Raw genomic sequence first — 27,272 nt, forward strand, 5'->3', positions numbered from 1 at the left:
CAATTGAGAGATACTGTCTTTAACACTGACTGCCTATAAAAAGAGCTTGAAGAGCTTTTTAAGCATTTTACCAATTTATTCTAAAAAAATGTGTTAAAATAATTTATAATTCCTTGTTTATTCCCCATTGGTGGATATGTTTTTTGACTGTCTTTTCTTGGTTTTCTCCCTCCTGTCCTCAGCTTTTCTTATTTTGGTTCATTAATGTAATTTAAGTGAAAGATGCTCAGGAAATTCCAAGCGTGGTGCGGGTGGCAGATACGAGCTTCCCACACTCAGCTTTTCTGTGTTTCAGTAGTGTAACCTGTGTATTCCTGTCCTTGAACTCTTCTAGCTGGCAGTCAGTGGCTCCAAGTAGTAACAATCTGTGTTGTGGCTCTGAGAAGATGACAAAGGGCAGCTGGAGACTGGTTTGAGAGCAACTGCATTTATTTTCATTTGAAACATAATCTGTGCCTCCTCCCCCTTTCCTTCCCCAGTGTTTTGAATAGAGTACTCTGGGAAGGGAAGGAGAAAAGTTTGGCTGATAGTTGTTTACCTTGGGTTTTGTTCAACAGAATCAGTGGCCTCAGCAGATTGGGCAGCCCTGGGAGTTGGTAGCTTGGTGCCACAAAGCAGTAATGTGTGTTTTGCATGCTGCACTAAAACGGCCACGGCAGTGCAGACATTTAAATTCGTATTCAGTAATATCATTCCTTTGTTGTGAGATATGAGGTAGGTAGGTCCTGGCTTCATGGAAGTCAGAGAGGGTTTTGTCAGAAATTTGAACAGGCCTTAGACTTTATCCATAGTTTTCAGTGTTGTTTTGTTTCCAGGATTTCTTCCCAAACTATAACCTTATGTGCCAGGGCTGTCTTTAGGAGCCGCTTTGTACAGTGTGTGGATGGCACGATAAAAATACTTAGCGCTCACCTGAGGGTCTTGGACACTGCTGTAATAGAAGTGATGTTAATCTAAGTAGGATCTGTGTGCTTGTCGTATTTTTTAAACTGACCTAAAAGCCATATACTGAAGCTGGACTGAAGTTGGACTGTTTTGTACTGAAGGTGGACTTGAATATACCAGAAAACAACCCAAAAACTGTCACGAGATAATGAATGGTGCTGCGGGAATGGAAGGGGCTGATTAGCAGTGCAGGTAGAAGTGCAGGTAAGCATGATGGATGGGCTTCTTAGAACCCAGCCTGCAGAAAGCTGGATATAAAGATACAGACAAAGTAAAAAACTTTCTGTGCTCTCCTCAGGGACGTTAGAAACTTCTAACACATCCAGTTTTCTGAATCAGTACTTGGCACAGTGTGATTCCGTGCAGGGCAGACATGTGCTTTAGAATGCATAGAAGCATCAGAACAGAGCAGTTTAAAGATACAAGTGTCTATTCAACAAAGCGCCAATAAATTAAGCACTTCATGCTAAACTAGGAACATATATGAACTAAGAAACAAGGTGCAGGTTTTATTCTTAGTAATTCTGACAGTACTGGTTTGCCACAACTTATTTGCAATTTACAGCAGTCATAGTTTCATTGGTTGTCATAACTAAACAGTATCCAAAGCTAATAATAGATTTAAATTGAAAAAAGAAAAAGAAAAAAATGCTTCTTTATAGGAGAGACTTGGTAAATGATATACGCCTGCTGAACACAAAGTTATATGAAAAGTTTGCACTCCAGTGCTGACCATACACAGAGTGATCATTCCAGTTGCTAGGCAATGCAGAGCTTTCTAGCACTTAAGAATGAAGATGTAAAATTAACCTCTAACTGAAGAAATTTAATATAACCATCCATTTGGAACATGGGCAAAAGATAATGAAAAAGAAATTGGTTTTAGCCTTTTGGTTAAAATCTTAATTTAGCAATGTTAGAATAAGCTTTTAAGAGACATTTAAGTGAAATTTCCCTTAGAAACTATAGAATGAAAGCCTTGGGATAGCGTCGTGGTTTAGTAGGAAATTGTGACTGATACCCTTGGCTAATTTTTAAGGCGAGTACCTCTTTTACTATCCTTTTATGTTCAGCTAGTGAAAAATATTGTACAGGTTACTGAAGTACATTAAACCCTGAGAAGGAGCTGACAGCAAAGCCAAAAACTTATCCTGGACTGTTTTACTGTGTGCTTTGATGAACAATATTTGATGCTTACCATTTGTTTTGTAATATTATTATATTTTGTGGCCTCAGGCAGAGAACTGTACCTGAACTGCTTTACTGTTTCTTTCTTCTGAGTATAAAAGAATTGTTGAGTCACCTGTGCCTCCTCCAGTGCCTGAACTTTTTCTACATCTGCAAGAGCCTTTCAAGCAGTAGCCTAAAGTAAAGTAGGAATGGACTTTATTTTGAAAATCATATTTCTACGAAAAGTTTTACTCTGTGGCATCTTTACGTACTTTTGCTAGTGTTTACCACCATCTTGCTTTCTGGGTAAATTTCTGAAGTGGTACATGCATTTCGTAGGGCGTATAGGTATATGCTTAAGGTTAAACACTTTGCAGATCACATCGTTACTGAGCAAACAACTTATGCATTTCCTTAAGGCTAATTAAAGTTAATAGGATTGTTGTTATGATTAGAATTAAGCAAATTCTTAAGTATTTTTCTGAACTGAGATTTTACTCCTTTGGATTAGTATTTTTGTCACTTCTGTAAGCAGAATGGAATAAACAAGTTGTTGCTGTAAATGTCTCGTAACCATGGTAAACCCTTCTGCATGAAGGAGATTGATGAACAGTGTGTACCTGGTTTAGTAGAGATTAAGAATGTTTTAATTGCAGAGGAGAAACGAGGTTTGTTGGGTTTTCTCTCTTTTTTTTGTTTTGTTTTGTTTTGAAAAGATAAAAATTTAGGTTTAATTCAAATGATGACTCAATGAACAAAAAACGACCATGATGCTTGTGAAATTATTAACTTCTAATAGTTACTGTGAACTAGTGCACTGCTAGTTTGCAGTCTGAGCAGTTCAGAAATAGTGCACTGACTGTTGAAAACAAGCAAATCAAAACTTGCTTGTCACACATACCTGTGTTAATCCTACTATAAGAGACCAAGCAGAGACACAGTAGGTGTTAAGAATTATTGATAAGTTCAAAGTGTGCATACTCGGTAGGATGCAGTGACTCCAGGGTGCATGGGCTTTGAAAGGGTGATGTTGCAGCCTTGCAGAAAGGCTCTGTTCCTTTAGGACTGGCTAAAAGATACTGTTATATTTGGTAGGAAGAAGGCTGTAGAAAGCTGGAAATGAACAACTGGTAGCCAATATGGGGGGGGGGGGGGGTGTGTCCCAAATACTTTAACATATTCTGCTGCAGTCAGATTATGAACAATTCACACTTAACGGAAATCAAAGAAGGAAGAAAACCACTTAGATCATCTCGGCTAAAACTTTTTCTAGGGCAGGATTGTGTCCTACTGTATTTTCCTCTGGTGTTAGACTGACCATTTTTATCTCACTCAGGTGACAATGTGATTCCTAAGAGACTGTTTCACAGTCTAGTAGATCTTACTGTTAGGAAATTTCTGTTGCCCTCTAAACTAAATTTAACTTTGCTTAAATTCAGACCATTAGTGTAAGATGAATCTCCAGGAACTTAAGCTAAGTAATTCCCATCTCTGTCCTTGGCAGCTTACACCATTCAGGCACCTTTATGTCCAATAATCCTGCTATTAAAGAAACAATGCTATTATGTATTTTTTTTTCACTGGAAAAAAAAGCCAACAAAACAAACCCCTAGATATTAAGTGTTTATCAACCTGGTGTTTGTCCACTGTAACTACGTAAAAGTTTGTGGTGAAATTCAGCCCCATGTTTATAGCAGCACTTGTGGCTCAGCTGTCTAGCCTGTGATGTATATTTGGCTTAAAGGTGACAGTGTACACAGAGGCAGAAATATAGAAGACATGAAGTTGCATGCACAGGTGGCTTGGTTTGTGTAGGGATTTTTTGGTATTTTGGGTTTGGTTTTTTATTTTCGGGGTTTTCTTTTTCTGCTTCTTTCTTTTTTTTGAGCCACATTGAACTGCTTAGTTTTGATCCAGATGTTAAAAGGAATTACAGCCCCTTTACAACAGCCTGGGAAACTTGAAAGAGCCATAAAACTGACTGTTTGGCCCATTCCCAGTTTAGATAGATGTACATAGACTCTGCAGCACCTCTGACCTGTATGGAGAGAAGAAGTGTAGAAAGAAGGGGCAAAACAAACAGTTGTTGATATTGCTACCAACACAGTGGGAATCCAGCAGATATCCTTGAGCTGTCAGCCTTGCCAAAGACCCAGGGATACATGGACAAAGAGGCAAAAGAGCAGTTCCCTGCCTGTGTTAAGTTCAAACCTAGCTGCAGGAGAATGCAAAATGGGAAACGACTATGTGGTGTCTGACAGATCACTAAGACACAGATGTAAATGCATGCATCTGAACAGGTCTCATTTGCCTGTGCAAGTTGCATGGACTGGCACTGGAGTGGCAGCTCAGATTTTGGAGGTATACTTTTGCACTATGTGTCATGACTGTAAGTAGGTAAAGGTGTCTGCAGTTATATTTCATAGCTGCTTTCTAGGAAAACTCCTCCAAAGCTTGAATACTCTTGAAACCACATCTCTGGCTTACTTTGGCTGTGGATGGTCTTTTATAAATATATACCTCTATGTCTAATACAAACCCAGCATTGTGTTTCTCTGGTAGAGAAGGGAGAGGTGATTATTGTGGACTCAGGAAGGGAGAATTAGGGCCTAGTAAGAGCCCTGGGGATGGATACCCAATGTGGTAGTGTGACCCGACTGCCTCCCCTCTGATTATTGGTTGAAATGGCTCATCTTAGTTAGAAGCTTCCTGGCAGCTGTAGATAACCTTCAAGGTTGTAGTGCCTCATTTTTATTATCTTTGGCACTCTAGAGTGTTATAAACAATGGGTCTTGTTGCAAAATGAAAAGTTTTGTCTTCCAAAATTAGACTTATACAAAGTTTATGCTCCATATTCTGAAATGTCTTTGGCTGAACCTTTTGCTTTCCTTTTTAATGTGTGTTTATCCAGTACTTGAGGAATTGTTGTGCTTGATTTGGGTATTTGACTTTGCAAGAGCTGATTTATACCTGTGCTTTGCATTAATTATCTTTAGATGGAAAAAAACTCGGTTCAGAAAGCTTCTTGCAACTGATTGAAAAGTAGAAAAACATTGCAGAATTGCTGGAATGTACTACATGTGAGGTGCCAGAGCTAATTGTGGTGCTCTGATGTTTCTTTGGGAAGAGGAAGATTGAATCATCATTGCAATTAAATGTAGTCCATACAGTGAGAAAACTGTGGACCTTGTCTTTACAAGATAGCATTTGTTATTGTAGTCTCCCAAAGCACTGCTGTAGATAAGCGTCTGTAAGTAACCCTTATTTTTATAGCCTTATAGCTTGACCATAGAAATTTGCCCTTGGCAAGAACTTGGCACACAGACTGCTGTAAACACAGTAGTCTATATATTTAATATCATCATCTTAAATCTAATTAATTTTAATTAGAGATGGGCTTGTGCTGCAGAATTCAGATCCAAATCTTAAACTCTCCTCCCCCAAGTTTAGAGAATGTATAGACTTGACACTTACTTTTTGAGGAAACCTTTTGTTTAAAATCATCTGGCAGTAGTTAAGTAGTGCAGTAGTGTCAGATCCTTTTACTGTTTTCTTTCAAAGAACAAAATTTTTGTCACCAGTGTCCTTTCTTCTATTTACAATGATGTCTTCATAAATACTTGATGGTTTGGGTTTTTTTTGGGTTGTTATTTTTTGGGGGTTTTTTGGTATGGTATTTTGGAAAAAGAAAATGGCTTCTAGGTTTTGTTCTGTTTGAAAAAGAATGAAGAGTTAGAAGGCAACCTGTTTTGGCTTCCTGGAAAAACACTAGCCTGTACTGATCATCTTAATAGCTTCCTAACTCCTGGGTCTGGATAATGGCTTTTTGCTCTGATATTTGTGAAAGCAAGGTTAGACTTTGCAGTAAGATTACAAAACCATGATTTGTATACGCAGGGAGAAGACATTTCTGATTTCTACTTAATCTTTCAGAGGAGATACGTCAGTAAAGCAGGGAAATGCAAGTTTAGCATGTACAGGCCCATGCTTCCTTCTTACAAAACCAGGATAAAATCCGGGTGAATTAGGTATCTGAAAACCACTGAGCACTTTAGAGCAATCCTGCAAGAATCTTGGGTGTGAGATGGTTTTTTTAAAGCAAAACAAGCTTTTTGAGCCTCCTCGGGCCTGGTGTCTTGTGGTGGTGAAATTACGTGCTTGCCTGAAGAGGACATTCATCTAAATCTCTCATATACATTTTGTCCCTGTGTTTATGCGTGGCATTTCCAGGCTGGAACCTCCTTTTGTTTCTGGCCAAAGAATTGCTCCAAGGTAGTGGTGCTGTTAATAGCAATCACATTGCAATTCTGAGTTGGAGCCATCAGCACGCTGAGGCTGCTCTTCCCCAGCTTTACAGGCATTCCTGAATTCATGTTACAGAATAAATGCTCAAAGCCACATTAATGGTAACAACTGATTTGAGTGCTGAAATACAAAAAGGCTTTGATGAAGTCATACCAAATTTGTAAGCAGACACAAATCTGCCTCCTTGTTAATTATAGCATAATCCAAACTTTGTCTAAGTGCTAGCACCAGTGTATGTGGAGGTGCATAACAGACATTTAGCTAAGCATATACTCATGTTTTTAATGAGGGAGTGAAAGATAATGGTCAGAACACATCTGTTCCCAAATCACAAATGATAAATCCTCATTCACACTATCTAAGTTAGTGCTGACTTTTGTCAACAGCCCTGATTCTCAGCTGCATTTTCTACACGTGGATGTACAGAACTAGTAAAGAAACAGTGCCTACACTTTTCCAGTATTAGTTGAAAGGTGTTTGCCTCTCCTTCCACTCTCAGTCAGTGCATTTAATAAACTTGTGATGGTTTCAATCATCAGACTTCTAAGTACAGAAGTTTTTAAGTATCAGTCTATTTAAATGTTCTATACAGGGATTGTGAAGGATCAGAAAGCTTCAGAAGTATCTATAACACTCAGTCCTTTCAAACTTCCCTCCCTATGAGAAAGAACGGGGTAAGGATAAAAGTTGTTTGGGGTTTTTTTTAATCTTTCAATTTAACATGACTTGTTTTTAAGCATTGAAAAGAAAATAATTTCACTTCCAGACTTTGGAAAAGTTTGGACAGCGCTTTTTTTTTCAGGCAGCCAGCTCCAATGTGATACATAACATTTACTACTTTAAAAGTGAGTATAAGTATTTATCTTCTTATATCTCACCTCTTCAGGTGTCCTCAGCAGAACATATGCATCTTCTTTATGTCTTTGCTTTGAATCTCCATCTTCTTGAGAGAAAGAATTGCATGTTTTTCCATCTCTCCTCTTTCTTATAGTTCTTTAAAACAACTCTCTGAATGTCATCTTGGGGACAGAGATGCTTGCTGATGATGTCTGATGGAGAGCTGCTTGCATCTGGAGCAGCTGTCTTGTCATTCTGTGATGTGCTATTGCTAGGTACTTTGTTTTGGCTTTATGGTTTTAGGTATTGGAAGTATTTCAGAAAACATAAAAGGAGTATTTTTTGGTATAAATATATTTTTAAAAACAATTGAGATTAAAAAAATGTGAATGGGCAGTTGCAGTATTACTTTTCACGTATAACTCATTTAGTTAAGCAGTGAGTCATCTGAAAAGAAAGTGTCTTGTTTTACTTTAGGACTTTCAATTATTGGAATATTCAAAACACTGTCTTAGGCAGTGGCAAAGTACTCCATATATTGTAGCACTTCACCTACTGCTTCCACCAAGGGTCATTACACTTGCTTAACTGGCTGGTATTCTGGAGTTCAACCATGCTCACTTTTCACCAATGCATTTGTTATCCCATTGTGCTGCCTTCCCTGTGCATTGTCTACACTGAGTCTAGCTGGTTTAGTATTAGAAGATTAATAACTGCAGTTGGAACCAGAGAGGGATTTCTTTTGCATACTAAGTCATTCTAGAAGTGCTTTATCCTTGAAATATGGTCAGGAGGCTGATAGTAGTGGTTTAAATCTGGCATAAATCAGCAGTGTGCTTATTCACTAAACTCAAACTGACTGCTTATCCTATGCTTTTCCAATTACGTATTCACATATGTCTTCATTTTATAGATTCTTCCCTCTGCGTGCTAAGTCTCCATCCTTATTCCAGGTTAATTTGGAACTGGAGGTAATTTAGAGAAAGAAATTCTCACCTAGATATCCTGGTGATAAGGTCTGAGTTCCTGAGTTTGTTTCTTGTAGTGCAAATACCGGTAGGACTTAGTACAAAACAAAGGCAGATAAAAAATTACTAATATCCTGTGTACTGAATAGATCTTAAATCTTTAATTACTGTATAATTGCTTAATAGCTGTATAAAGGGGAGTCTTCCATAAATGTCCAGCCCTGCTTTTAGGTCCTGTCAGTTGGCTGCTGTGGTTATGTGACTGGGATGTCATACAATTGTGGTTTTTTTGGTGCGGCCAAAGATTTTAGAATGGAGAAAATTGAAGAAAGTGAGAGACTGCTTTCCCACCATGATTCATGTTAAAGAAGAAAAGATTACAAGTGCATACAGAGCCAAGTGTCTCCTAAATATTTTGGGTTTATGTTACCACTTTATTGCTGAAGGCTTTTAAGATTAACTTTGCAAAATTAAGTGATCACTTTGATATGGGTGGTTGCCCTCAAAGTCACATTCCAAACCTGTTTACTCATGCATAGCACAAGCACATGGTTTCTTGCCATATGTTCTTCTCTAATACATACTTGGGCCACTCATACTAAATATATCAGGGTGGCCAGCACATGACATGAGAAAAGGCTTGAGATGCATGTGGCTCTTATACTGGGAATACCTCCCATTACCCGCAAAAGCAGAACCAAACCAGAGGGACTGCTGAGACTGTGCAGGATGGCATCACAGTAATGGAGTTGCAGTTGTTCCCTGTATGTGAACCTTTCTTTAAGCTCTGGTTTTGTATTGGCTGTTCAAAGTGTGTAATGTATCATGGGATTTTTGATCACATGAAAATTTCAGGGTCAGGAAGATGCATCTCTTTGAAAATGCCAGTGTAGTTCAGTGCCACCTACAGAGCTGCAGGGATTCTGTCTCATCATTTGTGTCTCTTCACTATCATGTATCATCCAGCTGTCAGTGGGTCAATCCAAAGCATTGTTTAAACTTACTTTCAGGTGCTAATTAGAAAATTATCAGAAGACATATGATCTTTAAACTAGGAGAAACTAAACCCTCAATATATCACACTGACAAAATCCAGGGCAATTCGTTCAAAGCTGGAAATAATCCAGATTTAAATCAACATGGGAAATAAATGGTTTTGGCCCTAAGTGTATAGGCACAGATCAGCAAACTCAGTAATACTGCGCTTGCAACACACGCTTGTAACTTAAAATAATCAGTTGTAAAATACGTTATTTTTTGAATGTAAGGTAGATTAAAGTGGTTAATGGCTTAGTGTTCTAGCTTTTGCTTCAACAATATGATCAAGAAGGCTAATGACATTTTGTTTGCACAGTGCTGTACTCTACTCGTGTCCATAACTAATATGTATTTTCATGAACATTGCAAACAACTTTTCTGCTGTGGCTATAAATCACATTGTTTCCTTGACATTTTGGATGTCAATAGCTGAGAGATGTACAAAACCAACCACCAGTTTGTTCATTGGTTCAAGTTTGCACATATCTCCACTGACCCACCAGGTGTGGAGGTGAGATTATGGAAGGTGAGATCCCACAAAGTGAGATTATGCAAGGTCATAAACTGTGATCTACAGACAAGCAATATTGATTGACAAAAGAGCAAGAAAGGTTTGGCAAAAGTTACGTTGACTCCTCTTACATTGGTACTGTTACCTTGGTACAGTTCAGGGCTGTACTCTGTCAACTTCATTTTGGATACTCTGCTTGGGTTAAAAAGTACTTAATTTCACTTGGTACTGAAGTCAGACCTCTTAGCTAGCATCTTTTTGGTGTACAGCTGCTGTTTTGAACTCAGATCAAGCTTATCAGTGTAATAGGCATAGCTCTCTTTCAGTCAATATCTGAGTAAATTTAGGTAAAGATCTGGATTTTTAGCTTTCCAGTCAAACTGCTGCTTCCTCACTGCATATTGTGTGCTCTTGTAGGGCAGTGGTGGAATTCCCATTGAATGTCTAATCATCTGGTTAAAAAAATAAACCAAAACAAAACAAGAAAACATCACCTGGAGAAAACCAAGTAACTAAAAGAAGCTAGCTTAGAAAAAGCGTGAACTTCAACTGGTATTTCATGTGTTACTGTCACACAAAGGAACTGGAGCATTTTTTGAGGAAGAGGGCAGGTGAGAAAATACTTCCAGTGCTCACCAAGAATAACTATCCATATGACAAATTAAATGTGATAGTGATGAAGAGCTTTGCCCTGGCTTGGTAACAAATGCTAGTTTTGGCATGTTTGTAATACCACCACACTGCATAAAGTGCCTATATGTTGGAATGCTATACATTTCTGTAAAGATGAAAGTTGAATCAAACTGTGTATACTAAATAATTGCAAACAGTGTCCATGTGATCAAAGATGACTGGTCTTGAATTTGTAATAGTGGGCTAATATTAAGGGTTGTTTTGTGTTACTTGTTCTCGTCACTCATCTTTTACAGAATGCATTTTGCTCTTTTATTTATGTATTCCTTGCTACCCTGACTATAATAGCATATAATTTTCACTCTAGTTTCAAAATGTAATATCAAGTGCTGTTAGACTTTTGTATGCCTTATACATACATATTTATTAATTTAGTTCTGTTTTCCTGTGCACAAAAAATGAGCATTTTTGCATTTGTAGAGGCAGTCCAAAAGCCTAAAACTATATGTAGAGTTACTCAAAAAAGAGGCACCTGGAGCTGTGATGCATAAAATAGCCCTAGATGCAATAATCACTTTACAGTATTTTATTTACCTGAACAACAGATAGCAGTGTGTAGATAGATTTTGGTGTTTTATCAACTAATTGTGCTTGAACCTCATGGGGTAGCAAAGCGTATGTTAAAATATTTACCCTTGCCCCGTTTTCCACCCCCCACCCCTTTAAAGACCTTTGCTTCTTCCCCTCCGGCAACACAAATACATTACTAGTGATTGTGCCTTAAAACAATATGTACTAAAATATTTAGAGACTAAATTTTAGTAATTGTAACATTATAAATAAATATTACTGGCTCTCCCTGTATAGTATGTTTTTTACATTGCCTTAACATTCAGTGGATGTTGACTTGAAATACAGAGAAAAGCAAAAAAACCCACTGGGGATGTGTGACCTTGTTTCAAGTGCAACTTCACTGGAAAGGACAACTGCTTCTCATGTTGCACTTTTTCATGTAGTTCTTCTGAAAGGCTGACAGAGATGTTAGTGAATTTTAAAGCCACTGTGAGCCTGAGTTAGCAGTATAGGGCTTTCATTTTCTATAAAAGAAATAAATAATCTGTATGGTATATTCAGTATGCCTCCTCCAGATTGTAACTAGATCTAGTTTGTGGTGGTTTTACTTTTTGCACAGCTGTTCTTGATGTACAGCCAAATAGTACAATCTCGTGTTCATTACCAGTTTGACAGAGAGGGGGCTTACATTAAGGGATATTCACCGCATACACACAGAAACACTTACAGTTTTGGCAGTAGCTTGTTTTACTGTACCTGAGTGTTGTAAATATTCTTTTATCTGTTGTTTTATTGAGGGGTTTATTTGTTATATTCTTGGGATGCAAGTTCATGATAGTGACTAGCAAACCAGACTTGAATGGAGTGCCTTTTGCATTTGTTGCAGGGTTTGTCTGTGTTTTAATGTCTTGTGTTATAACCCCTGTTTGGCATTAGGTGAAAACTGCTAAACCATATATAGAAATGAAATGGTGGAAATGGTGATGGTGAACTCTTCACCTGTGTCCTCCCAAGGTGATTTTCCTTCCTGCTTATTGGCACTGTATACACATTAAAAATCCTGGAAAAGAACAAAAAATTAACCTTTCAGAACAAATTGAATTACACCATTTTCTTCAGATTTTCCCAGTGAAAGACCATAAAATTAATTCCAATTTATTTTGGTCCTAATGATCATGATTTTGCATTAAAACAAACAGAAATTACCCTCTGTCCTGTGTTTTTTATTTTGCATAAAAGAGATGCCAACTAAACACTACTGGGAATATTTTTAACCCCAAGGTCTATATTAATCCTTTCTTGCTAAAAGACACATTTCTGAAATATTTATGATAAACCTGCCATGCTGTTGTCACATTTTTCGTTTCATGGTGTGAGCAGTTCTGGGACTTCTGCCAGCATTGTTCCTTCCATACAAATAGGAAATTTGCTACGAAGTGTCTGGTTCTTGGATGAATAGCACATTGCTTGTTCATCAACCTGACTTTGGTGATTCATAACCCAAATGTGTGATGCCATGCAAAGAAGGAGTAGCCAGTATGTGGCCTGTCAGGTTTGCTGACATTATATTTGCAAGTATAATTTTAATAGTGTACATAGGAAGGGGGGAAGGGCTGATTATTTTAAACAGGTGTCAGATCTTTGAAATGCCAAGTTAGTGTGGCTTAATAAGCTTTACAAATAATTAGGTGAAAACTGAATGAGCCTGAGGCTTTGATTTATAGCTTTTTGATTAAACAAAGTTGTGGCATCAGTTGTTCTGCTGTCTTTATTTCTGAGACTGAATAAATGAGAAATATTTGTATATACTGGGAGAGGGTCTTGAATCTCGAAACATGCAGAATGTTTGAAATGTTTCTCCATTTTAGGGGTTTCATCTAAGATGTATTTGTTTCAGTTGGCAAGCTAAAAATAGTGCTTCTTCAAAGGAATTTGTGTACAGCAGAAAAAAAATCAGTTTGCAGGTTGGTTTTTTCCTTACATGCTTTCCAATTTTAATTAGATTATATATATAAAACAAATGACTTGAATGCATTACCCTGTGTCTGTGGTTTCATTTAAAATGCAGTTCTGTTTTAACTCTGAGTATTCTGGAGAGAAACACGAATAATTTCATAACACTATTCAATTGTGAAAGCATTTAAAGTCTAATAAGTGCTTCCATTTCAGGTCTGTGGAGTACTGTCTGGATAAATTATATGTTGGACTTAAATACATCACTTATGAGCTTCTCAAACCAAACTCAGACAACTTGTCTAAGAATATGCCAATTTGGGATCTTTTTTATATGTGCTAGAATCTACCTGCAACATAGCTGATTAGTTCTCTTAAGGCATGATAATAGCTTTGGTAAAAATAAATTATTTCTATTCATTACAACAGCCAAGTTAAAATTCCATAAATAAGAATGTTTCTATAGTAACTCAATCTTATACACATCAACGTGAAATTCAACACAATTAACAGAGACAATAATAAGAGCTCTTTCAACTTTCAGTTCATGGTGCCATTGAAGAGTTTATGGTCAAGGTGCAGTTATTAGTTTAGAGACCTAGGATACTTCTGGATCAGACTAACATATTCCATAACATCAAAAGCAGTTTACAGAATATATGTGCTTGGGGAGAGGCAGCACTTTTATTTGAGCAAGTAGCTACATGCCCGAGTCTCCAAGCCACTGCATTGCTACCAACTTTTTTGTAGTAGACCTCCTTCTGCTGGAGAGCTCCTGTCCTCCTGTGTCTTGTCCTAAAATATCTACAAGCCCAAAACTGTGCCCTTTCCTTTCATCACTCATACCACATCTTGCTCATGCTTCTGACCAGGATTCCAGAAGCCCAGAAAAGAGGTGTCTCTACTGAAATCTGTAGACATACAGTAGCACTGCTTCTGACAGAGGTGGAGGAACTGGCTTGGGAAAAGGTGGGATCCTTCAGGGAAACCAGAGCATCTTTTACCGCTGTGTGAACCTTTTTTTTAAAAAAACTAAACAAAACCAACAACAAAACAACCCAACAACAGAAAAACAAAAGACAAAAAAACCAACAAAAACCAAGCCAAGCAAGCAACAATTTCCCCTTAATTTCTCTGTTTTTTCTTAGCTGCTAATATGTATAACAGAATATATATGGGTAAGTTTTTTTTATTGAAAGCTGATTTCTAAAGTCACTGTATAGTGAATATTATACAAAGAAAAGCACTTAACTACCTGTTGAATTGTTTGATCTCTAAATAAATATGTATACTGAAACATTGCAAACTCATTCAGGAATCTCAGAGTCAAAAGCTGCTTCTTTGTTCCTGTTATTGCTGGTGATAAAAAAGGAATTATAATGAGGACCTTATTTCGATGCACCAAAATACAGTTTCAGAGAGCCTGCAGTAACAAGGATGTAGGTTTTGATAAATAAAACCTATCACAGTAGTAATTATTACTACAAGCTTGTAATATTTGTTAAGTTATAGAATCAGCAGAAGGTCTTAATCATTGCTCTAAGGAGTATGGGCCCATTGCACCACTCCTCTGTATGTTAGTTTTGGAGTCAGTATTTTGTTCTGGGTTTTGACCAGCTTACTTCAGAATTCTTTAGTTAGTGGGTATTGCTTCCTGTAAGGCTACAGGGAAAGCTCAGGTCATGCTTAGGTCATTGCCAAATCTATGAGCTACTGTTTTCCAATAAAAACATTGTAAATTGTATTTTAGAAGGGAAATGTTATTAGATGCCCAGTTAATTAAATTGGATTAGCTACGCATCAGCTCTTCAGTCTGAAAGATTCTCTTTCCTGCATTTCTTCTGGATAGAGGTAAACCAGAGTGATTTGACTGCATTCAGTCTTTCAGAAACAGTGGTGTATCTTTGTTATCAACAGTAGTGAGGTAAGATACTGTTTCTGAAAATGGAAGTGCTGGTTTTGATACGCTTACCTGCACATTACTTTGGAGGTTATCTGCTTTCACCAGCAGTTGTCAAGTTTTTAACACAACTGGAAGCATAACTGAAACCACAGTTAGCTGTTGCTATTAGTATGAGTCTCACAGTTGCTTAACTTGCATTTGTGTTTGCAGAAGTTGAGGGTACTAAACTGGATGTAGCCAGCATCTGCAAGTTCAGATACAGCAGCCCTAGTTCAACAAAGCTTAAGGATCACTTAATGTCAGTGACTGTATCACTTTAAGTAAGTGCAAGCTTAAATACTTTTCTGAATGTGTAAGGGTATAGAAAAAATGTATAGTAGGTCAGCTACAGTAGAATGTCACAGGGTGGATGTTCTTAAGTACAAGACACTTGTTTCAAGCCCATTCAAGTTGTGCTCAGAAGCTAGGAGTTCTGCCATTAGCAAAACAATAAATGATTTTCAAGGGACAGTAAATTGGTAGAAAAAGTTGATGTACCTTAAGAACAAAGTCTAATGCAGTAAGTCCGATGCTTAAATAGAAATGAATATTTATCTAGCAGAAATAATTATTTGCAATACAAATCAGTTACTAATCTCTTAAGTGTTTGTTTCACTTTCTAATACAGGATAAACCAATTTTGCCGTTAGATATTATGTATTAAATGTTGGATTTTTTTTTTTATTGTTCTAAAATTTAAGTCACTTTAATGATCCACTTAAGATAAACAGCTTGACTTTTTCATTATGAAGCCAGCCATGTTTTAAGATCAGTAACTCGTATTTTGATCACTAAATGATTGTATGAAAACACTTGGAGGATTTCAGTGTTTAACACTGGCATATTCTTATGAAATTAGCTACAGAAATTAAAACATGTTTTTCTGACACACTGTATTATCTGCCTATTAAGAAAGAAAAAATTTTTAGAGTAAATACTTAAACCTATATTTATATATCTCCTGTTCTCAGCTTCTTGCTAAGCAATTCAGTGGAAAAAAAAAGTGTTATTTTTATCTTTCAATTTGTTGATGTCATCATTCTATTTAGAGTCAGACAAGCCTGAGGTCTAAAGTTACATGAATTTGGTCAAACTGACCCTGAATTCTTGACAGTAAACACCATAAATCTTCACTGTAATAATTAGTTTCACATTGTAAAGGCCATGCTGTGAAGGGTAATCCCTCATGCAACAAGTTACATTTCTAATTTGTTTTCCATAGCACGATGAATTCCAAAAGCTTTCACCATGTTTCTAGCGAGTCATTTATCAGCTTCATAATAAAGCATAGAAGGGGCATCACAGATCATCTGCCACAGGAACCAAAATCTGTATTCGCTAACAGCAAGAGTAGGCAACAGTGCCCTAGGGCTACAGTGTGTAACATGAGAGAGGCTTTTTGCTTTCAACATTCATTTTGTTTTATAAAGTTTTACACTTAAAAATCTTTCTGAAAAGTAATCAAAATCTGTAAGCTGAGCACAGAGCTTGAGTTTCTCTATTAATTTTCATATAAAGAGTGTATCAAACAGACCTCAGTAACATGCCACTCTCATACTTCTCTACTGAAATACAGCTTTGCAGTATTGCAGAAGGCTTTACCAATACAGGGAAACATCAACACTTTCTTTCATTATATCATGTTGTTTTTCAGAATTGGTCTAGTACAGTTTTTCCTAGTCTAGAGTATAGAATTTTGCATATCTGTGCTTTATGAAATAATAAAATATTTAGCATAATTCCTCTTCAAGGAGGTTTCAGTAATTGCTTTGACAGCAGTAACAAGCATCTCTAGAGTAGACATTCGAACTACAGCTTTTAAGTCGCTGCTAAGCTCAGTAATATGCTTTATCCCATCTTGATTTCAGTAGGTCCTTTGTAATTTTTTTTTTTTTTCAGTATTTCAGGTTCACTTGGGGTTTTGGTTATTTCATGGGAAGGTGGGGTGGGTTACACATTTTTGTATATTTCTGTTTTAAGGAAGTGGATCTAGGAGGAGAAAGCATCAAATGCTTTTGACTCAAGTGAGCGTCCCGTTAAACATCATTTTGCTTCTGTGGTGAGGCAGAAGTCATTTCAACCAAATAGTGAAGTCAGCAAAAGGCAACATTAATCATGACACGCCTTTTTTAGGACAATTTGTTTAGGTCAAAAAGTATCTGCCTTTCTGCTTCAGCACATGCAAATCAAGAATTCCAAATCACAGTTCTTTTCCATCACCCTTGGAGTTTAGTTTGATATACAACAGCATGTCAGAAATGTTTATAGGAGAATCCTGTGAATGCCAGGCAGGAACACAACTGTATAGATCATCTTTACAGTGGATGGTGACTTGTTCTATTCTGAGTTTCATTTGGGCACAAGGACCATTTCTAAGCATGTGTGTCTGTACCAGATGCTCTGCTAAAAACATCTCCTGTCCTGGCATAGCTTGTGTTGGAGATCATTACAGCACTTGAATGGGCTGTTAAAGGCTTAGCTTCACTCGGTTCCTCCCTTCTCTGCAGTTTTCAAAGAATTTGTGCAACTAAAACCTGTGTCAGGAAGCAGGAAAAGGGAAAAAAATAAGCAAGCAAAAAGAGAAACAGACAAGTTGAACAAGACCAAGTATTCAGAGACAGTATACTTGACAAATGCTTCATGGATTTTAGCAGAAAATCTGCAAGCAGGCCGTCTAGTGTAACAGGCCTTTGTTTGGCATTCTAGCTTAAGAGCTTAGTTTCTTGCTCAGATGGCTTGTCTGAGAAGATACACACTTCCTAACAGTAACATAGTGTCAATGACCATTATTTTCTTATCAGTTGTCTTTTGAAAATAGTTGTGAGTCTATAGAAATGGTGCTGATGAGGCACACTGTTGAAGAAGTTGTTGGTCTCATGAGTTGAAGCTTAAGGGGCTAGTGTTTTTTGTGATATAATGTTGTCTCAATGGCTATGTAGGGGGAGTTAGAAGGGCTGGGCTTGAGTGCAAAAGCTCCTTTAGGTCTGAGTATTGGTGATTAGCAGTTTGTTTGATGCATAGATTTCAGTGCTTTTGACAATCAGGACTGAATTAGTAGGACAGCTGCTTCATGGTGTTTATCATCAACATTCAGTGTATACTAAAACCAGTGCATGTACTCTTGTTCTTTTTTTCAGGCCTCATCAGTGAGCACCATCCATATATTATCTGCTTATCTTCATTAATATTATCACCCTAGCAGGAAGACTTCTTTCAAAAATCACAAAGTGTATTAATAACAAATCCAGACTTAAAATTCAAGTTCTCTTAAAGTCCATTTAGGACTCTCCCCAGATTACACTTCCTTACTGCAAATGTTGCCATCTACAAGTCCTGTTGACTTCCACTGGAGGTCATGATAAGGTCCCAGGTGTCTCAATTTGTGCATCTGCAATAGATGGCTGTAAACCAAAAATTGTATTGAAACGCTGTGCTCAGTGATGTGAAGATGAAGAGGGAATTGAGTTTTCTTGGGTGAAAATGTACCCTTGCCTCAAGCATAAGGCTTTCCCTTCCACTGTAATTCCCTGCCTCATTCAGTACGTAATGCTGAACAAATCTGGTGAGTTCATGCATGGTCAAGGATTGTCCTTCCTGCTACAAGTATTTTGTAGGGTGAATCAGCATAACTGTTGACTGTTGAACCCCTAATATCTGGGATAATATGAGCTGAAAGATTCTGGTAATTTCGCAGTAGGCAGTCCTGTACAATTACACGTTGATAAAGCTCCGAAGAAGATAATCCTATTGACTTAGTCTGAAGTCTTCTCAGTATGAATGTCTCTTTAGAAAGTTGGTCAGGAGTTTCCAGGAAAGAATATCTCTTTTCCTCCTGGCAATGATGATAATCCCCTACTGTTCACAGAATGTCATTTAAATTACTATGAGGCTTTGGCTTGCTCATGGATGACTCTTGATGAAGGTTGGCTTCAGCTATAGATTTGGGAAAAATTTCACGAGAAAGTTCAATCATTAGAAATAGTCAGCAATTTGTTTTGAATTTCTGAGGGGAGAGCTGTCAAAAAAAAATTTGGCTCATCTTCAAAAAAGCTTTTACAACTCAGTCTGTTTTGATCTGTGCTTCTACTCATAAAAGAAGAAAGAGGGAAAAAAAGAAAAGATCTGAGATAGTTAAAATGTCCCTTCTTTTATTTTTTTTTTTTTTAATAAAAAGATCTTTCATGTTCAGGCAACACTTTGTAATGAAGTACAAGCTAACCTATCTTGGAATTTGAAAACCAACTTTCAAAGTGCTTTGATTGATCAAAACTGGAGCATTGTTACATTTTTATTTGAAAATCCTCTTTTGATTCTGGTTTTTCCTCCCCCAGTCTTCTAGGATGAGAAACATTTCTGAAATCATATATGTTTTCATAGAACAAAAAGACTCTCTTTCAATCAGCTCTTGAATCTGTTCACTAGCTAAGGATCTGCCCGTACACTTCTGTGAGCCCCTTGAAGTGTTAACCTGATATTTTGCTGAAGTGTGGGTTAGCCATATCACTTTCAAAGGAGGTAGCGACGTAGGGTCACATTCTGATGTCCATGCTCACACTGCAGTAGTGCCTTGTGCTGCCTAGAAGCCACACTGATTTCAGAGGAACTTTTCATGGAAGAAAGTCTTCAGTGTAAAAATAACTAAAATTTTAAAAATCCTTACATACACGTGATGCTTACCAGACATTTGGACAAAATGCTGAAGAAATTGCTGATATTGTGCTGTTTTTATTTTAAGGATCAAAAGCTGTAAGAAAACGTAGTCTTTCTCTCCACCCTCTGCTCAGCCACACATGCTTTTTTTTAATCCCAACGTTGTTACTTTGGAAAGAGAACATATCTTGCATTTGAAAGGTTTAGTTTATTTGGAATTTAACATTTTACTGACTTTCAAATCATATTGTATATAGGAGCTTATAATTTTTTTGGCTTCAATGACAAACACATGGATTCTGACACCTTAGAGGTTGTTTTCAAAAAACTTCTGAGTTGCAGCAGTCTCTTTTTAGTTGTGCTTTTACTGAGGACTGGTCCTTGAGGGAATAGTCCTCTTCTGCAGAGAGGACAGTGGGCAAAGTGGAGGCTTAACACTGGTAGATTTGTGTAATTTTTACATGCCATTGACTCACAAAACCTTGCTAAAATCCATCAGGCCTGTCATTTAAGAAAAGCTGGTATAACTGAGCTTGCTTGGGAAATTTTATGATTACTTTTTGGATATTGAGGGTTTTATGCATTGATACATTTTGGATTCTGAAAGTCAGATGGACTGTGATTTGTTAAAATCATCACAAAGCCTGTGTTTATAGTATGACTTAGTTCACCTTATGCTATGGATGTAATATTTTTCTTGGAAGTATAGCTGGAAAAATGGAATATACTGTTGTATGTCAGCTGTTTATAATCAAAGAAATATGTTTAAAAGAGTCCTAGGACCTTTAAACTATGCATGCAAATTACTTTTGGAATTGCTTTATTCAGTTGTGACTGCTGTTGCTTTGGGTAACTATTCAAATCCATTGTTATGAATTAATTACAACCATAATATACCCTTTTGATACATTTAACTTTATGTACATCAGCTAATCAAAGCTGCATGCCTGTTATGCTGTCATAGAGCATGGAATATTTAATTTTTTAATGTTATTTATATTTCTCTAGTGCATTTTTTTTCCTAAACATAAAATGCAAACCGTTTAAAAACTGAAGAGATTTGATTGGACATCAGATGTGTTTGTGTGCTTTTTGCAGCAAGAACAACTAGTGAAATAGTCGAAATAAATTGGCAAACAAATGAACTTCTGGTCTGTGCACTTCAGCTCCCTTGGGAGTGTGCTGTTCATTTGTTAATACACACAGCGCTTTATTTATATGGATGATGCCAGTTCCTGCTGTGTTTCTCTGTTTTTCTTTCATATGCATGCAAACATGCAGTACTTCAGTTCTACAAATTTCACTGCTGTGATCCTTGGGAAAATTTGCTGCATTTGCATGCATAAATACTCAGGAAATTTCTAACAGGAAAAAATTCATATTAAAATATGTGTGTGTGTACATCTATATCTACTCAGTTAACATAAATATATACATTAAAAGCCAAAAAAGCCGGGTTGAATGTAATATGCATTTCTTAGATATCTGATGGTTATCCCTGATGTGTGTGCTGTGTGGCCAAACAGGGTTAGAAACAGGGTTAGAAAGCTTCTTTGAAAACATTCTTGAACACTTGACATTGCTGCTTCTATTTTTATCCATAACTCTACCACGTTTATTTTCTGGGGGTGTTTTTCTAACAGGGCAGTAATCAGTCCCATGTGCTTTATACAGTGAACTGAACTGTACTCACCTCTTGCCTGTTTGTCAAGCAGAAATAGGAGAGCTGTGCTTGTAGGTGTTAGGACTCAAACCTGCAGAATATATGGAGAAAATAAACCAGTAGCTATGTTTTGATAGTAATAGCTAGGAAAAACAACCAAAAGTGAGCAGGCTTTTAGAGTAAACAGCTAATAAAAAGTGCAAGTGGGTCTCAGCTAGCCATGAATGAATTGAGGCTGGAAAAGGAAGGAAAAAAAAAAATCTGACTACTAGAAAGTAAAGTTTTGGAGCTTCCCCCGAACAGGGATTTGAACAGCAGGAACCAAACTGGTCCTTGCATAGCTCTTGAGTAATCTGACTGAGGAATTCTGTGATATAGTTGCTGCAATCATAGAAACGCAGGTGGTCCTTACCTCTGGTGTGTGCTTTACCAGACACTGTGCCCTATGTATCCCATATGCATCCCAAAAAAGTTCAACTGGAAGTAGAAATCAAGATGAACCTTCCTGTCGGTAGCCTATGGTTGGATTAGCAGTTCTTAAAGTAACAAAGGTAGGAACAAAATGTTTAAAGGAATATTTTTCACTCCTTTTAAATGTATGCACCCTTGTTCTATAAGGCTTACCATACCCTTCACAGAATAGGTGGTTTAACGCTGGCTACCACAGCCACCACTACTCCCATCCTCTCAGCACGCTGCCCTGTCCTCACCTCCCTCACCCCACAGTTCTTTTTAAAATGGCAACTTTTGCTTTCTTTTCCAGTGCAAAGTATACCAAATCCAGAGCCATATCTGATTCTTGCTATTAATCCCAGCACTGAGGTTGACATAAACTAATAGCAAATGACTACAGAGAAGCTCCAGGCTTATAACATCAGTATAGGTCAAGTATGGAGCAAATAGATACAGACTTAGTTGTTTCAGTGTTAAATCCCCCAATTTAAGATTTTACGTCAGAATACTATTTTAAAGTCATCAAAACTATTTTTTTTAAATAGCTTAATTCCAGAATTTTCCAGTGCATTTATAATGTTTCTATTTTAGATCACCTCATGAGGAGTTCTTCCTTGATAGCCTTTCTTTGTTTCTATTCTTTATTTTCTCCAATTTTCATACCAGGTTATGAATTTGTGACTTTTCTTTGTCCTTAGCTACTTATCCTAAATATTATGTTTTCTCATCTATTTAGCAGTTTCATATGATGTGTATAAAACAGTTGATCAGTTTAAGCTTTAAAAAGGAAAATGAACAATATATGAAGGCAAAATGTATTTCCCTTCAGCAGTCTCCCCGTGAATGCTGGTGTACCACTCAGGCTTAAAGAACTGCCTTGCTTATGAAAGCAAAGGCAACACAAAATCAAACAATGGTTCAATTTCATGCCTCATTTCAGACGTCATTAAACATATTTGGTTTCACCTCATCTTCATCAGGATCCCCAAAAGAGACAGGAGCCCTGATTAATGTATATTGCAGCAAAAGAGGAAGAGGGGAAACTTCATAAATTTTTTCTTTGCTGCTTTTCCTGGTATGCAGCTTTTTATTCCTCCTTTTTTGAGATTATTCTTCCCTTGTCCTCATTCCTCTTGTTGCGGAGGACATAGTGCAATTACTAAACCCCTGGTAAAAATTAGCTTGGCCTTGCAAAACTGCCTGTGGTTGTTTCTTCTGCAGATTACTGTTCTCAGGAGAATTTCTGCACTGCCTGACCAACACCTTGCCACTATTCCTCTCTACTTTGTTTTACAAAAAGGTTGAAGACCCCAAATAGAGTTACTGTTGAAAATTTTGTTTACTTTATTTTCTGCTATAGAAGAAAATATTAGCACCCTGCTTTATAGGCTCTTTTTATTGTTCTTCCCCTGTACGTGTTTATAGCCAAGGAGATGAAAACCTGTTTCTGCCACTCTGGCACTGTTGAACTCATGGGGAAATACCTGCTGGCTGTGAGGGAAACTGAATTTTCACTCTGTAGTTATTAAATGTGAGAAAGTCAGAACTCTGTTTTCCCCCATCATCTTTCCTTCAGGAAGGTTAAGGAAGGTTCATGTGGTACAAGTACTCTGTCACCATATTTGATCCAAATTAGTTATCTACAGGCCACAATGTCCTGTCTTAGAGGGTGGGTGGCATGATACCAGCTGCTGTAGAGATCTGTGAACATTTCTGTCGTCATCAGTTGTAGGTTAAAATAAAATTGGTAAGATGGAGGAAGATAAGAGAGAAAAAAAACCAACCACACCACCTTTCTAGACCTTGGTTATGGCTGCGGGATGTTAGCATTATGTGAGTGCCAGAAGCAAGTTTTCTTTCTGCCAAGCCATGTCCATCAGTGGTTCAGATGTGTTTATGTCCACTAAGCAGAAGGGGTCAGGGGCCAGTGAGAGCTCTTATCTCATCAGGCAGGAAGCCCCTGCACTGGGAGAGGCAGAGATTGCAAACAGTTCTCATGGTGTCACTTGAAGCCTCCTGGCTACCAAGGGGCCTGCACAGGAAATATATAGTACCTGAAGGAGTAATAAAACTGGGATACCAAGTACTGTCTTACACAGCTACTCTGATTCATCAAAAAGGCAGTGCTCCAAAGAGTAGAGGCTTTATAGTTGTTAGAAATGGGCTCCTTAATTGCTGTACATAAAACTTGAGAACTTTGGTTTCTCTTCCTGTTGTATTGTTTGGTTTGATGTTTGCTTCCCCTTTCTATTTCTCTTTCCCAGCTCTGCTCATTTGATGTTTTCTCCCCCTGATGAACATTTGCTCCCTTTCCTGTACCCATATTGTCACATTTTTTTCTTTCTTGGTCTGTCCCTTTCCCTACCCAGCAGCCATACTCCACATGCTGGCGTAGTGTCTGCTGTGGGACCTGCTGTATCCAAGTGAAATGTCATTGTCCATTGAAACCTCATTCATGTGCACTGCAAATGAAGCCTTGAGGACCAGTTGCACTGGCATACAAAAGAATAAAATAGTAACCTAGATGAAGTTTTGACCTTCGCTATTTGAAGGAGGTACGGCTAATTCAGTATCACCTGTACCTGCAGGGTTTCCCAATGAAATGTTTCGATGTGATGCTTTTGTGGCTTCTGAATTTCGAAAAACCTTTGGAGAATTTTAATTTTAAGGTAGTTTTATGTTGAACTGAACTTTGGTTTTGTTTACACAAAATCCAGAGGAAGGAGCAACAAGGACTTCTTTAAGGGACATTGTATCTAATATCAGAAGCATTAGCTAAACTTGATCATTTACATAAATGCCTGCAATATGTAATTTAAATGAAAGTTAGCATTTCATATTTTAAGTGCTACCTTTTGCCTCTATCATTTGGAGATTTGAAGCAAGTCCTGCAAAATTCCTCAGCTCAGCAAGCTCACTCTGAAGCTAACAGCTAATATACTGCAAAGATCAAAAGGGTTGGTTCAGTTTTCTTGGAACCTGCACATTGAGATAAGATCTACATTAGACCAAGCTGAATATTTTTCATGTTACATCTGTGGTTTACCAGAAGTGACAGTATCATATAATTAGTGATGTAACTTTTGAGGCATTTAGTGAAGTCGCATGTGGATCTAATCTTTATGCCTGGTAGAGCTGTTACATATTTGTATAGACTATAACTTCTTTTTTGTAATGTCTTTATAGCTCATAACTGATCAGAATGTCTATTATAATAATTTTATACCTAAGGGTAAAACTTATTGGACATAAATGAACTAGCATCTCTTGAATTCTGGTTGATCTTGCAGCAATAAAAAAAGCTAAGATTTGTCACCTGCTAAATCACATAGCTAACTCAAGTAGTTAATTTCTTAATCTTTTAAAATTTAAATAGCAATATGTGGTCTTTTATTGGTAATCATAGTTACATGGTATAATAACTACCATGATGTAATCTTATGTGATAATTAACTAGCAAAGTCTGAAGGCTCATGGATAGTGGAATTGAAAATTAATCACATTTGTAATTATTTTTCCTCACTTTAGTCTCATGCTGTAGATACCCTGTGGCCCTTTCTGAAGCACCTGGCTTCACATTAAGAACAGAAATTTTGTTACACACCTTTCTGGGTAGTTTCTGGGTTTCATTGCATGGCCAAAATAAGTCATGATTCACCAGAAGGAGAGATTGCTCTGTATTGTGGTACAGGAGGGAGGCACCTTCTGCATTCTGTGGACAGCTTGTGAGCATGATGGGAGTACCCTCATCTCTGGCACTACCAGGCACTGGCAGGTGCGCTGACACTTAATTCAGTGTCTGCAAGAAATCAGTGATTTGGGTTTGATCTTTTTATTTGTTCATATTTTTCTTAGATTTTCTCTTTTCCCTTTCATATTTAGCAGTTGCATGCCTTGTTATATTCTTTTTCTGGTGATATCCAAGTATCCATTTTTTTAATTGGTTCCAGTTAGGATAAGACTTTTCAGCTGTAATACTAGTTTTATGTGTTGTTGCCATTAAGAAATAGTGGTGGGCAACTTCCATTTGTCTTCTTGAGTAAGTAGAAGTGATGCATAATTTCTGGCAAGTTCTTTTGACCTACTGAATTAGAGGTAAGAAATAGCCCTTTACTGTTAGCTATCATATGCCTGACAAACTAACGGCAGGCAGCGACCACTCACGTGGTACTTTATGTTCCTCTTTTAGTGTGTTTCCTTCAAAGGTGGCATTAGGAACACAGGTCTTTTACTTTGATTAATTGTTTGCTTAATATGTATATCTCAGTGTGTAAGTGTGTGTAAAATCAAAGAAAGGAGAACACTGAATTCTCCTTCAATTTCTCATTACAATAATCCTTTAAAATATTGGAAAAGTAGCATCAATAGGGTTGGCTGTGGCATGAAACACATAAACAACTCTCAGCATTGGCATTCTGGTCTTTCTTGAGAGAAGCCCATGCTGTGTCTTGGTTTCGTCAACCATAGTTTAACTAGGTCAAGTGCAAGGTCCTGCACCTGGGTCAGGACAATCCCCAGCATTACTACAGGCTGGGCAGAGTATGGATGTAGGAAAAGAATTTGAAAGGCCAGTTGACAAGAAACTCAACATGACATAGCAGCATGCGCTTGCAGCCCAGAAAGCCAACTGTAGGCTGTGCTGCATCAAAAGAAGTGGGACCAGCAGGCTGGGGGAGGTGAATCTCCCCCACTATTATACTCTCAGGAGACCACACCTGGAGTAGTGTGTTCAGTTCTGGGGTACCCAGCATAAGAAGGACACAGACGTGTTGAATCAAGTCCACAGGAGGGCCATGGAGATGATCAAAGGGCTGAAGCACCTCTTATTTGAAGAGAGGCTGAGAGAGCTGGGGTTGTTTACCCTGGAAAAAGGCTCCAGGGAGACCTTATAACAGTCTTCCAATACCTAAAGGGGTCCTGCAAGAAATCTGGAGAGGGACTTTTTACAAGGGCATGTAGTAATAGGACAAGGGGTAATGGCTTTAAGCTAGAAGGGGGTAGATTTAGATATTAGGAAGAAGTTCTTTACTGTGAGGGTGTTGAGGCACTGACACAGGTTGCCCAGAGCAGCTGTGGCTGCCCCATCCCTGGAAGTGTTCAAGGCCAGGTTGGATGGGGCTTTGAGCAGTCCGGTCTAGTGGAAGGTGTCCCTGCCTGTGGCAGGGAGCCTGGCAAACTGCCTCTGGCAGGGAGGGCGGAACTAGATGATCTTTAAGGTCTCTTCCAACCCAAATCACTCTATGAAATATGTGACCTTTTGTTGAAAATGCTGGCAAGATCCTTGTCTTTCTTTTGCTGTATTTTCTTCCCTAAGCAGTTTGGTGCACCCTGTACAGTCAGTTCTCAGTTATTCTCAGAATAATTGAACAAATATTGAGGTTTGTCTCGCAGTGTAAGTTGTCATATATATACAGTAACAGAAGATTACTAAAGATTTAGTTGTTCAAAGACCAGACTTTCTCTAACGACTTTTTGTTGTGTTGTCAAAGTGGCTGTAATGTTCTCTACTGCAGGACTTTCTTTTTTAATGAATATTATGAATTGTGACATTGAGTGTGACTGCTTGTGATATAAACACTAGGTCTCTGTGTAACAGATATTTCATGCTCTGGCCCTTACATGTTTTTTGCA

General features: G+C 37.7%; 1 protein-coding gene across 5 annotated transcripts in view; it reads left to right on the forward strand.

Annotated features, from left to right (window-relative positions):
- The window catches only part of KCNQ1 (potassium voltage-gated channel subfamily Q member 1), a 358,327-nt gene that overhangs the window by 133,616 nt on the left and 197,439 nt on the right, over positions 1-27,272 (forward strand). The window contains exon 14 of one of the 5 annotated variants that reach the window (XM_065682783.1): positions 10,192-11,571. The exons of 3 other annotated variants lie outside the window; for them this stretch is intronic. In XM_065682783.1, coding sequence (XP_065538855.1) covers positions 10,192-10,222 — 31 coding nt within the window. In that variant the 3' untranslated portion in view covers positions 10,223-11,571. Of the gene's footprint in view, positions 1-1,046; positions 1,113-10,191; positions 11,572-27,272 lie in introns of those variants that run through there. One more of the 5 variants, XM_065682784.1, reaches the window with a different exon arrangement.

This window comes from Lathamus discolor, chromosome 6 (genome assembly GCF_037157495.1).
Source record: "Lathamus discolor isolate bLatDis1 chromosome 6, bLatDis1.hap1, whole genome shotgun sequence".
Classification (NCBI taxonomy): Eukaryota; Metazoa; Chordata; class Aves; order Psittaciformes; family Psittacidae; genus Lathamus; species Lathamus discolor.